The sequence below is a fragment of the Dendrobates tinctorius genome, unplaced genomic scaffold (genome assembly GCF_039654945.1).
Source record: "Dendrobates tinctorius isolate UK_male_01 unplaced genomic scaffold, ASM3965494v1 ptg000265l, whole genome shotgun sequence".
Lineage (NCBI taxonomy): Eukaryota > Metazoa > Chordata > Amphibia > Anura > Dendrobatidae > Dendrobates > Dendrobates tinctorius.
In genome coordinates, this window is record NW_027361932.1 from 10,572,391 (window position 1) to 10,588,198 (window position 15,808).

Genomic DNA, 15,808 nt, shown 5'->3' on the forward strand with positions numbered 1-15,808 from the left:
GGTATCCAAGGTTCCAACCAATAGTGACAGTTAGCTAGTTGCTAGTGGTCGTAGTCATGGATATCTAAGGTCCTGCAATGCTTGCACATGAGGAAAGAGACACAGCGAATCAGAAGAACTATACTACATTTCTAATTGTCTAATTGGAGGCATTTGCTAATATTATTATTACACCTATTACATATAGGATCTTGGAACTGGGAATACTCCTTTAAGGCTGGATTAACACATGTAATTTTTAAGGCAGTATTCCTCTTTTATACACAATTGGACACACACAGGAGAAAGCAAAGTTTTTCCTTAAGACTTTCTTCAATTATGTTTTTCGTGGCATTGTTTTAATTTGTTAAATTTGTTTCTACTTTAAGTTCTATAAAGAAGCCTATGAGAAGGCCCAAAAAAATGCTGCACTTTTAAAAATGTAACAGACAAAAATAAATAGTTTGTAGAGCAATTATTATTTCACTATAGACTTGTATGTAAATCTGGATGCACAAAAAATAGTCAAAAAACAGGTAGAATAAAACGTTGTATGTGAAGCCAGCCTAATAGTTTCTCTTCTCCTTAAAGCGGACCTTTCATCAGTTTGAGCATGTTAAACTCGCCACACCATGGAATAGTTAGGCCTCATTCACACGTCCATGTTTAAACACACATTTGAAAAATTGGTACCAATGTCATCAGTGTTTTGCAACCATGTATGGTCTGTGTGTTCGTTTTTACCATCAGTTTGTCATCAGTGTTTTACATGGATGGATAAATAAATTACAAAGTTTCTCCTATCCTTTGCAATGGTCAATACATACACCACACAGATACATGAATGTAATACAGGCGTCTGAATGAAGCCTTAAGGCCATGTCTCACATAACGAGATCATTAGCGAGATCGCTGAAAAGTCACCGATTTTGTGATGCAACAGCGATCTCGCTAGCGATCTCTCTACGTGTGACACATAGCGGCGACCGCCCCCCCCCCTGCTGAATATCATTGATCGTGCTCGAATGTCCCAGGCCGTTTTTTGATCGTTGGCGTCCCGCTGGCCAGCATGCATCGCTGTGTTTGACGCTGACGAGCGACCTCGTTGGCGACGCAGAACTCATGGACGCAGGCGTGAGTCGTCAGAATAGCTGCTGTGTGACAAGGTCCCAACAACCACCGAGGTCATTATACGGATCGCCACATCGTTGCTCCGTCGTTTAGTAGATCTGCCTGTTTGACAGCTTACTAGCGATCATGTAGCGACGCACCAGCGATCCTTACCAGGTCGTATCGTTGTCAGGATCGCTGGTGCGTCGCTTAGTGTAACGGTACCCTTAAAGATACACCAGAGATTAGTTATGAATCATTACAAACACTTCCAAATCTCCTCTCACAGTGTTGTCAGTTCTAACCTTTCTGACACTGACTGCCATGAGATTAAATATATATACATACAAATATGGAAGTGTTTGTAATAAAAAAAAATGACTGCAGCTACATTGTATAGAGATAGAGTAGAGCTGAGCTATGTATCATTAAAAAAACCCTTCCAGATCTCATCTCACAGTGCTGTCAGCTCTGTCCACTCCCCCACACTAACTGCCGTGAGATAAGATCTGGAAGGGATTGCAGTGATATATAACTCAACAAAGTTCTGTTCTTTTTTCCCCTGTGTGTCCTTGCTTGCTTATGATTTGTCAATCTCATGCAGGGGAAGAAGTACACGCCCCCAGAGATAAATCTCTGGTAACACACAGTTGAAATATAAAATAAATTATAACCTACACTATACAAGCTAATATCTCAGCAACATGGAGAGATAAAATAATAATAAACATTTTTTTTTACATCTCTCATATAACCAGTTTAACATACTGAAACTGGTGAATAAGCCTCTATGTCAAAAATGGCATGTGTGAATCCAACCTTAGATCAAATCGGCCTAGCAAATAATCAGTTCTGTTTTTATGTCTGTGATTTCTATATTTAGGGGAATTATTTGTGTCCCTAAATGCCTCTAATAGGATAAAATTTTTTCCTATAGTAATGAGTTTGTGTATACCAGCATATAAAGCCAAGAATAAAATGGCCACTGATAACTACGCAATAGAAAACTAATGGATGGCATAGCAATAGGTATTTAATGTGACTGCATAGTACAATGAGACATTTGTATGTGATGAGCTGTGGACAGTGTGTACACGATCTCCAGGAGAAAAACTATTCTCTCACGGTAATTCTACGAGAATATGAAAAATGGTGGCTAAGCAGAGTGCATATCAATCACTTCTTCTTAACCATTCATGATCTGAGCCTAGCTGGACTTTGGAGAAGGCCAAACACTTTAGGCTAGGTTAGTCAAACCTAACAATTAGGTTTCCCTTGGATTTCAACATGCTGATCCTTTGTTCTTAATGCAAATAAGCCACCACCAGAAGAGTCTGACAATGACACTCCTCTCTATTATACAGACCCCATGCATATCCATCTGAAACGAGCATACGTGTGTGTGATTGAGTCAGATTAAAAGGTTTTGACCATCAGGTATTGAAAGTGTATGGCCACCTTCAGCTTCAGGTCCTATCGATTATCGCTCAAGAGAGTAATAAACCAGACTATCTCTGTATGTCTCTGATTTCGTACATAAGGCTGAATCTTATAGGCATGGAGCACTCCCCAGAATCATTGCTGCATAAGCGTGTTTAAAAAGTGGGAGCTACGGTATATATTCTGCGATTGAGGAACACAAAAAAGTCTTTGAAATCTGATGAAAATCACTAATTTAGGTTTTGATTATTTTATAGATTAAAAAGTCCAGGTGTAGCCCTATTCTTATTCTGTCCTTTACTCGAAATCTTTATGAATGATGTGCAGCGACCACAGCTACTGAAGGAAAGAAAAACATTACTCCATTAGTTGATAATTGGTAAAATACACACGCAAAAAAACTTAATTGGATAATCATAATTTAGGAGAATGTGTGCCATGTGGTCTAAAGCTGCTCGGTAAAACTGCTTGCATTTACCATGATTTTGCAATCTGGTATTTGGCTGCAGAGCGTCTTATATAAGTGATAATTGTTGGAAATGTCACACCTGAACCACATGGAAAAACACCAACAATATGTGTGATTTTTCCAGACGAGTTTCGACCATGGAGCACCCAACCTGCCAATGTGAATGTCCCATTGGGCTTTGAGCCCTGGCGTGCCATAGCACTTTAGTGTGGCACAGAGACCTTTTCCTGCCCAGCGGTGCACTGGCAGAAACATAGAATAAGGTATATAAAGTAAAATGATGCATCCATCCCATAATCCATCTGTGATGTGATTAAATAAGACATTACATGTGAGCACCTCTATGGTAACAGAGGTGCAGAAGAACATAATAAGCAAAAAGCTCAAGAAATGTGATCAGCCCCAATCTCTAGTGCACAAGAATAGTGATATGCTTGGTCCCTTCCAGCTGGGGCCATGAATATACTCTATTTTCACTACTAAGTGTATTTAGTAAGGCAACCACCATATATGCATTCATTAGTAACATGGTAGACGACTGCTGTTGGTAGATATGAATGGCTGAAAAGTTTAAAGTGAACTTATTATCGCTGAAACCAATGGTATGACTGTATAGTCTCTAGCAAAACAATTAAAAGGTTACTTATTTTGTAATAACCTGATGTGCCAGTGCTGAGAGATCAGGATTTAAATTAGCTTGATAGTGCACCGAGGGTGTGTCCAGGCACAAGAGGTGTAGGAACACGCCCACAATGAACTTTCAGGCTATTTTTCATGTGGCTTTGAAGTTGACTTCTCAGCACTGCCACATCAGATTACTACTAAACTGGTATCATATTCATTGCTGCATTGGTGCCTACAGAGTTACTAGTTTCAGGAGTAAAATTGTGCCGACAGATTCCATTGAAAGCTGTGTCCGTACAATGAGGTTGCAATAATGTTGAAACGGTATTTCTTTGGAGAGAAGGTTCCAAATAAAAAAAAGCTATCATTTTAATATCCATCTACATGCAGCAACTGCACCTCAATGGATGAACGCAGCCTGCCGGAGAATTCTGGAGGGCTGCCTGCACCTGATGACATCTTATGGCGAAACCCAGTGTAAGCTCGGTGCATCCATTGCATCGCACTGCTGTCCAGGCAAATACTTCCTCTGGTGCTCTCTAATAATTAGCGGATTATTGGTCAATTAACTGAGTAAACATTGGTACAGCAAAACAACAAAAAAAATAAGTCCTGAGTCCAAGAAACTGCAACACTGTACAAATAAAAAAACACAAGCTTCTTGTAGAGCAGGGGTAATGTGTAGGTAGAAAACAATTACTCAGCCGCCTCCCTTCCCAAAAAACATCCCTTCTGTGTAAAGGACAGAGCCTTGTGGAAGATGCAGGATACATAGGAGTTATCACCCAGTAGGTCCATGGGTGCTGCTTCCAATACATGTTTGCAACAGTCCAGTCAACACCTCGAATATGGCGTAAAAGAAGGATTGGTGATGATCATGGCTGTAACAGAGAGCAGACTTCAGCTTGATATGTGCTTGGCTCCATGAAGGGACGTTCTAGAGAAACGGGATGAGCCAAAAGGGAGGAGTTCATATTGGACGGGTATTTCAGGACAATAAATAAGATACTGCAATGAGTCCAAGGGTACCACATCCATCTCCAAACTGGTCCTTGAAGTGACAGGTTGGGAAGCAGGCAATGTGAGGAATAAGTGCCATCAGGATAGGATCTTCATTGCTCTTGTATCTGCTGCTGCATTTTCTGCAACATTTCTTGCATTCTTCGCAGCTGTAAGGAAAAAAAAAGATTGAATCTCATAAAAGTAAGGACATTAGTCACTCTAAAAAAATTAATACAAATGACAAGTGTGAAGTTTCCACAATCAGTGATGGTTTGGGGAGCCATGTCATCTGCTGGTGTAAGTTCACGATGTTTTATCAAGACCAAAGTCAGAACAGCCGTCTACCAGGAAATTTTAGAGCACTTCATGTTTCCCTCTGCCCACAAGCTTTTGGAGATGGAAATTTCATTCTCCAGCAGGACTTGGCACCTGTCCACACTGCCAAAAGTACCAATACCTGGTTTATAAACAACAGTATCACTGTGCTTGATTGGCCAGCAAACTCGCCTGACCTTAATGCCGTAGAGAATCTATGGGGTATTGTCAATAGGAAGATGAGAGACACGAGACCCAACAATGCAGACGAGCTGAAGGCTGCTATCAAAGCAACCTGGGCTTCCATAACATCTCAGCAAAGCCAGAGGCTGATCACCTCCATGCCATGCCGCATTGATGCAGTAATTGATGCAAAAGGAGCCCCGACCAAGTATTGAGTATATTTACTGAACATACATTTCAGTAGGCCAACATTTCGGATTTTAAATTCATTTTTTCAAGCTGGTGTTATACAGTATTCTAATTTACTGAAATAATGACTTTTGGGTTTTCATTGGCTGTAAGCCATAATCATCAACATTAACAGAAATAAACACTTGAAATAGATCGCTCTGTTTGTAATAACTCTATATAATATATTAGTTTCACTTTTTGTATTGAAGAACTGAAATAAATTAACTTTTTGATGATATTCTAATTTTGTGAGATGCACCTGTATATACTGTACGAGTCACAGGTGGCGGCGGCTGCAGCTAACTCCTGTGCCTGCTGCTCATAGTCCCAGCGTGGGGAGCATTGAGTATTCATGCTTGTAAGTAGCAAATGACATCACTGTCATTCACTGCTTACAAACATAAATCAGCTGCTGGCATCAGAACAAGATTCTGTGAGGGAGCACAGGAAGGCAAGTATAATAGTTTATGTTTTTTTTAATGTTTTCTGATGAGGCCATGCATACCAAGATAAGGATGGGGCTATGCATACCAGGATAGGGAGGAGGAGGACCATATCTATCATGATAGCGATAAGGGGGCCATGCCTACCAGGGTAGGGATAAGGGGGACATGCCTACTAGGCTAGGGATGAGGGGACCATGCCTATCATGATAGCGATGAGGAGGCCATGTATACCAGGATAGGGATGAGGAGGCCATGCATATCAGGATAGGGATGAGGAGTCCCATGCATACCAGGACAGGGATGAGGGGACCTTACATACTAGGATGGGACTATGCATACCAGGATAGGGTTGAGGAGACCATGCATACTAGGATAGAAATGAGGGGGCTATGAATACCAGAATAGGGATGAGGGGGCCATATATATCAGGATGGTGGCTATGCATACAAGGAAAGGGATGAGGAGGCCATGCATACCTGGATAGAGATGAGGGAGCCATGGATACCAGGATGGGGATGGGGGCCATGCATACCAGGATATGGATGAGGAGTCCCATGCATACCAGGACAGGGATGAGGGGACCTTACATACCAAAATGGGACTATGCATACCAGGATAGGGTTGAGGAGACCATGCATTCTAGGATAGAAATGAGGGGGCTATGAATACCAGAATAGGGATGAGGGGGCCATATATATCAGGATGGGGGCTATGCATACAAGGAAAGGGATGAGGAGGCCATGCATACCTGGATAGAGATGAGGGAGCCATGGATACCAGGATGGGGATGGGGGCCATGCATACCAGGATAGGGATGGGATGGCTATGCATACCAGGATAGCAAAGAGGAGGCCATGCAAACTAGGATAGGGATGATGGGACCATTCATACCAGAGTTGGGATGAGGGGGCCATGCATACCAGGATGGGGATGAGAGGACCATAGATATCAGGATAGGGGATATGAGTACAGAACTGACCACATTTTTATGCTTTAATTTTTTTTCTAATTTCCTCCTCTAAAACATAGGTGTGTCTTATTGTCCAGTGTGTTTTATAGTCCAAAAAATACGGTATATGCTTTTCAGTGTTAAAGCTCCAAAGAGGCTGTAGGAGAAAAGAAATAGGGTCTTTCCAAAAACATGGGCACTCATGCCCCCGGGCTGTGCATGTTGTTGCAACTCAGCACCATTTACTTGAATATCAGTTAAAGAGATTGTCCAAAGACTTTTTTTTTTGTATAATGGACCTAATGACCATTACAATGTACAAGATTAGGGAAAGGGGCCCTGCACCATCCCTGGAGCTGAGGCCCTAACTATACCTGCTCCCAAAGGTACCTCTAAAAGGTGAGGAGGTTTGGGCCTCCAGGCTTATTGTTCTCCTGGTATACCCTAAGCTGTCCCCTCCCCCTCCCCACAGGAGGCCTGGGGCAGAAATACTAGTGTGTAAACACGGAAGACAAACAGGAATAACAAAACGAAATTAACCTACAAAACACTCACTAAAGGTAGTGAGAAATATAGGGAGGGGTAGGAAAGTACAAACCAAATGGCAATAGGACAATGAGGAAAGCCTACACCCAAAACTAGCATACAACAATCTCTAGCAGCAACAACAATCTCAACTTCCGTACAGCAAACCAGGAAATAAACTTTCACTGGTGAGGAAGAGAAGGTCTGGCCAGATTTAATAGAGAGAGGAAATGAGCAGGTCAGGAGCAGCTGTGAGATGGAGATAGATGACCCTAACCAGCATAGAAAGGGTCGTTAACCTCTTCAGCACCAAAACAAAATCCATTTAACATGGGAAACAAAACACACAGGCTAAATGGAAGACTTGCATTTCACAATATGTAACGAATTTCTAACCCCAGATCTCCCAGGAGGACTTGACACACTTGTGACACCTAAATACTAACCTGGCGCCTCCTCAGAGCGGTCACTGAACACTCCTGATGGCAATCAAGCTGCAGCTCTTCTTCTTCCGGGCTGCAATGTCAACTGCAGCTGCTCTGTGGACATCACGTGACGTCAGTGGAAGCTGCTGAGATTGGAATCGGGCCCGACAAGCAAGTACCAACTTCCTGCCTGTTAGTTATTAGGCCCGTAGTAAAAAAAAATTCAACATCCTGTATAACCCCTTTCAGTCTCCGTAAAAACATTAGATGGAAGTCGGCTGCATCTACCAATTTTGGTGGGAGTGGACGACCATTTGAAATATATGGAGACCTTAACAGGAATTTCAAAGACTGATCCTTTAGTTTTCAGCAGCTTCCTCCCCTCTTAAGGGGGTTTTACACATAGCGATATCGCTAACAATATCGCTAAAGCATCACCGATTTGGTGACGTAGCAGCGATATTGCTAGCGATATCGCTATGTGTGATACTTACCTCCAACTGGCTCCCCCGCTGTCCATCGCTGATCGCGCGAGATCGCGCAGCTCCATTTCTCGTCGGGAGCTTCCTGCTGGGCTTCCTGCTGGAGCTGACGAGAGACGCGTGGACGCGGACGGAGGACATCAGGATCGTCGCGTCTGAAAGGTAAGTATCGTCCGCTGTATCGCTGCTGCATCGCTGTGAGATCTTCAGGTGTGAAAGCTCACTAACGACCATTTAGCGATGCACCAGCGATCCTGACCGGGTCATATCGTGGTCGGGATCGCTGGTGCATCGCTAAATGTAACGGGGCCTTTACTGTTTAAAACACAAAACACTCATGTGGCTGAGACGAGTGCTCGTGGGTATGAGAAGTCGAGAGAGGTAGCAGTCTGCCAAACATATGCTCTGCCGACAGTTATCTAATATGTATAGCCAGCTTTACAGCCCAAGAACATGTGCTGTTATTTGCAAAAACAAAAGCAGACATTTCTTCTTATCTCATACAACACCTTTACACTCAGTGTCACTGTGAATTCCTCACAATGCAACACTACAGTGCATATACTTTCAATGTGCTTTTCTTCATGTACATTCACACCCACACCATATCGCCTATGCTTTGTCTACGACTAATCCCTAGTACAAACTTGTAATTGTGAAATCATTCCTAAGGGCACAGGACAGCGATCATCTTGCTGTGTAGTCTAACACGCTAAGAACATAGTCCAATCATTGAAAAAGTGGGCCACCTAGTGGCAATACCTACAAGCTACAACCATCTCAAACCTGTATCAGGTTGTGGCATTACTGTATTGATCATCATATTAAAGGTCACTGACTAAAAGTAGATCACTCGCTCCACGTAAATCTTATTTATACGCTAAACAGATCTCAGTTAATAGGACAGTGGAATTTATGGGTCTGCAAGTTCTAGTTTAGAGAACAAACAGGACTTCAGTTTGGCACAAATTAATTTATGTTCATGTGAACAGAAGAGAAATTCAGTCCTTCACGAACATTACAATTTTTGTGGATCACAGTAGCCTGTCTTCTAAAGTAGTGATGAGCGAACATGCTCAGATGAGGCGTTATCCGACTGTCGTCGGCATGCTCGAAATATATATTCGAGTCCCTGCGGCTATTGGACAGCCCCAACACATGCAGGCCTAACAAACAGGCAATCCCCGCATGTGTTGGGGCTGTCCAATAGCCATGAGTAACTATATAACAAGCATTTACTGGTCCGTTGACACAATAAAGGGGATAAAATGAGGGCTAACAATTGTTCTCTCCCCGTATAGCACAGCTATAACTTTTTTTGCTGGAACATATGATCAATCATTTTAGGAACAAGTGTTTTGCTCACTCATCAAATTATCGGTGACATGGTTACTGATGGTGAACTACTTGTCTTAATGCACCATACGGGAAGACTAAGGAAGGCTCATCATTCTACTCCAATCGTCATGTCCGGCTCAATGAGCAGAACTGCTCCTATTACATACCTCTTCATCCTTCATTTTTATGAGCTTCTCTGTTTCTGCGTCTGGGGTCGGCAGTGGAAGGATAGGGATGGGGCTCTCTATCCTGTTATCCTGAGTCAGTTTGCTGCAAAAGACAAGACGCGGTGTGTGAGAAATGAGGAAGCAACTAAGAATTATTTGGCTGTCATTGTTACTTACATATCACCATTGCGGAAAGAATATCAATATCATCCCCTAGCTGAATCCATGTACCTAAAGGTTCTTGTCAAGGGAGTGCTTATTTTTTGTAAATTTCTAATGGATAAAATGTATTTCATGCAGAAAAGTTTTATGCGTTCTTAAAGCGAACCTGTCAGGTGTTCTGGCCGCTATAAGTTGCTCACCCGGGGGAAGGGGGGGCAGTCCACTGCGATCCGGTCTCATGGGTGTCACAGGTTCGGGTTCGGCCCCTCCCATCTTCTTGCGATACCGCACTCCTGCTTGCTTCATCGCGTTGACATCGCACTCCTGCGCAGGTGTACTTATCTGCCCTGTTGAGGGCAGAGCAAAGTACTGCAGTGCACAGGTGCCAGGAAAGGTCAGAGAGGCTCAGCGCCTGCGAACTGCAGGAATCAGCTCTGCCCTCAACAAGGCAGATAAGTACGCCTGCGCAGGAGTCCGATGCCGGGGAGCAATGAAGCAAGCGGGAGAGTGGCGTCAAAAGAAAATGGGAGGCGCCAGACCCGAACCTGCGACACTCACTGGACCACCCCCCTGGGTGAGTATAATAAAACTTATTATTCTTATCTTTCAGGTCGGATCGGGGGCTTATCTACAGTATTATCGAATGCTGTAGATAAGCCCTGAAAGGCGGTGGCCGCATCTTATATTGGCCAAAACAGCTGACGGATTCCCTTTAACAAACCTAACATTTAAGTGAAAGTGAAAGTCCTGCCTTTCACACATAAGCCCGGTAAAGGACTTATACAAACTTACCCTAGCTATAAGTCCTTTACCGTTCATCAGTGTATCTTGCTGTGGTAGATTTGTATCTCCTGCATGCTTTGAGTATCAGGCTTATGTGTGAAAGGCAGGACTTTCACTTTTACGTTATCATCTTTGAATTGTCCTGTGAGCACAGTGCCTTTCTCTATTTACTTATTTAACCCTTTTTTGGCAGAACAAGCACAGCTTCTGTCTAGGCACCAGCAGCCCTCCCTTTCTATTGGTAGCGCCGGTGTATATCTGTATAAACCTAACATTTATTGTGACTTTAAATGGAAACTAAACATTTAAAAATGTTTTGTTATATTGCTGCCACCATTTAGCAATTTTGATAGCGGGGGGTCCTGAGACCCTAAATGAATGTTGAAAATGAAAGTTCAGAGCATTCAGCTTACCCTCGCAAGCGAGCAGGGTGGTGTTCGAACCCACAGACTTTCTATTGAGCCCATACCCTGCTCTGCTCAAGTTTAAGAATAACCTGGACACTCTTAATCTTATTTTGAGCAATCGGTGGTGTTGTCAGTCCCTAAACCCTCACCACTCCAAACTACTAAACAGTGGATATACCGTATCAAAACTATCTGAAATGTTTAGTCAAGCTTCAAGGGAATCTGTTAGCAGGTTTTTGCTTATGTAATCTGAGAGCACCAGAACATAGGAGCAGGGACCCTGATTACAGGGATATGTCACTTACTGGGCTGTGTTTGCTGCTTCAATACAATCAGCATTTTATCAGAAGGAGATTGTAATTATTAGACAACATGGCACATGGAGAATAGTCCAACCCTGACTGCAGCATTGATTAGCAGCTTTCTGTTACTATAGGATATGTGCACACGTTGCAGATTTAGATGCGGATCCGCAGCGTTTTTGGCCACACGGATTCGCATCAAATCCGCAGTGTAGTGCTCAACCAATGATAGTAAATGGGAAATTAAGAATTGTTGTGCACATGCTGTGGATTTTATCTGCGCAGAAACGCAGTGGGTTTTTTTCCGCAGCATGTCAATTCTTTTTGCGGATCTGCAGTGTTTCTGCACCCATTGACTTCCATTGAGTCAGGCACATCCGCAGCAAAACTGCAAGTTTAAAAAAGATCTGCGGATTTGCTGCGTATGTGGGTGCTAGAAACGCTGCAGATCGGGAGGAGGGAAGTGTGTGGGCGGAGACTGTGTGCGTGCGGAGAATGTGTGCGGGGGGTCTGCGTGTATGTGTGTGCGCGTGTCTGCGTGTGTCCCTGTATGTGTACGTGTCTGCGCGTCCCTGTATGTGTACGTGTCTGTGTGTCCCTGTGTGTGTGCGTGTCTGCTGTGTAAGCAGCCTTTGTCTGATGGGACAACTGCATTGCCGATGATGACAAAGTAGTCCCATCAGACAATGCATGTCAAGTTGTCAAGTGTAAAAAAAAAAACATACAGTACAGACATAAAACATACATTATAGACAGTAAATACAACATATAACATAGAGTACATTCGCAGCAATCACCTAGTCCCCGTAGCCCTTGATTTCCTGCAACCAAAAATAAAATAATAACCAAACCTATACATTACCTTTCCCTCGGGAGATCGCCGTGGGACACTCGTTATTAACTGGACTACAGTGGAAAGGTAATGTATTGGTTGGTTTATTATTTTTATTATTATTACAGGAGACCGAGGGCTTGGGGACTAGGTGATTGGTGAGTATGTACTCTATGTTATATGTACTGTCTGTAATGTATGTTATATGTATGTACTGTATGTTTTTATTTACTACTGAACACACGCATTGTCTGATGGGACAACTTTCCCATCTTCGGCAATGCCATCACTGTGAGCATTCATAGCCGGATGGGAGCAGTAGTCCCATCAGACAATGGCTGCTTACACAGACTCGCACACACCAGCACACACACAGACCTGCATACACACATACACACAGACCCCCGCACACACACAGTCTCCGCCCACACACTTCCCTCCTCCTGATCTGCAGTGTTTCTAGTACCCACATCCGCAGCAAATCCGCAGATCTTTTTTACATCTGTGGTTTTGCTGCGGATGAGTCTGACTCAATGGAAGTCAATGAGTGCAGAAACGCGGCAGATCCGCAAAAAGAATTGACATGCTGCGGAAAAAAAACGCAGCAAATCTGCGCAGATTTTTCCGCAGCATGTGCACAACAAATTTCCATTTCCCAAAGATTAACATTGGCTGTGCACTACACTGGATTTGGTGCGAATCCATGCGGCCAAAAATGCTGCGGATCCGCATCCAAATCTGCAATGTTTGCACACAGCCTTAAAGGCCTAAAGTTAAAGATGACACATTTCCATTTCCTTTACATTACTGTAAAAGGGATGTGTAATCAGTAGCTTCCACATACTATTTGATTTGCACACTGGTATTTATGCATCAAAGGAGTCATGTACCTGCAGATATGGGGATAATCTGCAGGTTATAGCATTCTGAACTTTGGCGCCGCACAGAGAGCCCCGCTGCAGGCTAGAAATTAACTTTATTCCCCTCAGCAACCATGCTCTTTCAGTCAATAGGGGTGCGATCAGCACGGTTTATTAACTGCTCAGTACAGAGAGAACGGTGGCTGAAACTGTGACACAGCTCATCGTTAGAGTCACACACCCCTATGACTGAAAGAGCATGGTTGCCAGGGAATAAAGTTCAGTACCCTCTGGCAGCGGGGCTCTCAGTGTGGCGGCCACATGATCTCAAAATGCTATTAATCCCATATATGAAGGTTAATAGCATTTTTTTACATGAAACATTCCTTTTAATGTACAAGACATATTTTCCACTCCATATAGGCCCTGCACAGTGTTTAACTGCACAGCATCAACCAAGCACTCAAAGCCTATCTACACCTTTGCAAAGAATTTTTTTTTTCTTGCTCATTTGCTTCTAAAATGCAAAATTAAGTAACTTTCTAAATTGTCTTCATTAAAAATGTACAATTTTGCTGCTCATTGACTCTAAGGGTATGTTTCCACGGTCAGTAAACGCTGCGGGTTTGACGCTCCGTACCTCCGCAGCATCAAACCCGCATTGTCCATATGTTACAGCATAGTGCATGGGATTTCATGAAATCCCATCTCCAGTATGCGTTCAGAGACGCAGGCGGCAGACCTGCGTAAACGGACATGCGTCATGTCTTTATAGACTGCATCATGTCTATTTACGATGCGGAGACGATGCGTAAATTTCCCATAAACTATCATTAGATGCGGTAAAACCGCATCTAATTATTAGTCACATGCATAATAACTGCAGGAACTAATATAAATAATGTCTTACCTTGTGACACCGCCGGAAATTTGCGCCCACTGCAATTCTCGCGATAAGTGAGCTAACCGCGAGAACTGCCGTGCACGTGACCGCCAGGGTTATCTCCGGTCACTAGGCAAGTTCTCACGATCAGCTGACCGTGAGGGGCAAAATTTACTTGTCTGGTTAACAAAAACAGGGGGATCCCACAGTATTTTTTTTTCGAGGGGATGGCACTATTTTTGCTAACCATCCAAGGTAAGCAGACTGCTGCGGCCTGGAATTATTACTTGGTATTATTACCTGGTAAGGTTCATGGATATTGGATCATTACCAGCCTGAAATACCAATCCCAGTAGTCTGTTTTAGGCTGCTTTGACATTGGCGTTTCATGCAGCAGCATCGGCCTGCGCACGGCCGCCGCTAAGCCCCGTCCCCTGCCGCGCCTCCTCCGGTAGCTCCGCCTATGGGCGCATGACGCTGCATGCGACCTGCGTCCCCTATCTTTAGCATTGGGGACGCAGTCCATGCGCAGATATGCGTTTGCCGGTGCATGCGCCCTTTTGACAGTGAGCCGACCTTCGCCAAATACACCGTGTTTGCATTTTGGTGCGCTCGGCGCACTGTCAAAAGGGCGCATGCGCCGGCAAACGCATATCTGCGCACGGACTGCGTCCCCAATGCTAAAGATAGGGGAGACAGGTCGCATGCAGCGTCATGCGCCCATAGGCAGAGCTACCGGAGGAGGCGTGGCAGGGGGCGGGGCTTAGCAGCGGCCGTGCGCAGGCCGACACTGCTGCATGAAACGCCAATGTGAAAGCAGCCTTACTGCTTTCTTTATTTAGTTACAAAAAAAGGAAAGGACATTACATATTACTGACCTCTCTCTGCTTTCAGGAACTTCCTGTGTTACGTACTTCTGGATGTGACACAAGATTCAACACATTGTAAATTAGTACACATGCGTAGTAAGCTGCGTTTCCACAGTTATTACGCATGTGACTAATAATTAGATGCAGTTTTACCGCATCTAATGATAGTCTATGGGAAATTTACGCTGCAGGGACGGAGCATCTCCGCATGGTAAATAGACATGCTGCGGTCTGGAAAGACGCTACGCATGTCCGTTTACGCAGGTCTGCTACCTGCATCTTTGAACGCATAGTGGACATGGGATTTCTTTGCAGCGTTTACTGAATGTGTGCACATACCCTATATATCTGCAAACAGGAAAACACTTTTTTTCTTTCCTTCCCAGAAGCCAACTTTCAATTAGCTTTATTTCAAGTGACAAAAAAATGCATGTAATGAAAAAACGCATGTAAAAAAACGCATAAAAAATGCAGGTGACCTGCCAGTGACCTCAGATGCAGATTTGGTAAAGATTTCACCTGCGTCAAATCCTGAGCAAATTCAGAGCCAATCCTGACCGTGGAAACATACCCTTAGTCCTTTATATGGCCTCTTTCACATGTCAGTGGCTCCGGTACGTGTAGTGACCGTTTTCTCATGTACCTGAGACACTGACACACGTAGACACATTCAAATGAATGGGTCTATGTATATGTCAGCGTGTTTTCACGGGCCGTGTGTCCGTGTGCAAAATACCCTGACATGTCCACTTTAACACAGACACACGGCCCGCAACACGTGCTGCACATGTGCACACGGAGAACAGTTCACACTGTCCTCCGTGCTCACGGACGGCCGCCGGGACGAAGCGCTACTATAAGTGCTGTTCCCCGGCGGCTGGTGCTGAACGCCACTCTAATTCTTCTCTCCTGCTCTGCCGACAACAGCGAGCAGGAGAGAAAGAATGAATGAAAACTCGACGTGGAGTCCCCCTCATTTTGTGGACCAACCAGACAAAACTTACAGCTGGGGGCTGCATCCCTCA

The 15,808-nt window shown here is 43.9% G+C and overlaps 1 protein-coding gene across 6 annotated transcripts in view; it reads right to left on the reverse strand.

Moving 5' to 3' along the window:
- Positions 1-2,104: 2,104 nt before the first annotated feature.
- Positions 2,105-15,808, reverse strand: part of SEPTIN5 (septin 5) — a 97,334-nt gene continuing 83,630 nt past the window's right edge. For all 6 annotated transcript variants that reach the window (XM_073559089.1, XM_073559084.1, XM_073559086.1 and 3 more), the window contains 2 exons: positions 9,686-9,788; positions 2,105-4,791 (listed from right to left, as the gene is read on the reverse strand). In XM_073559089.1, coding sequence (XP_073415190.1) covers positions 4,735-4,791; positions 9,686-9,788 — 160 coding nt within the window. In that variant the 3' untranslated portion in view covers positions 2,105-4,734. The remainder of the gene's footprint in view (positions 4,792-9,685; positions 9,789-15,808) is intronic.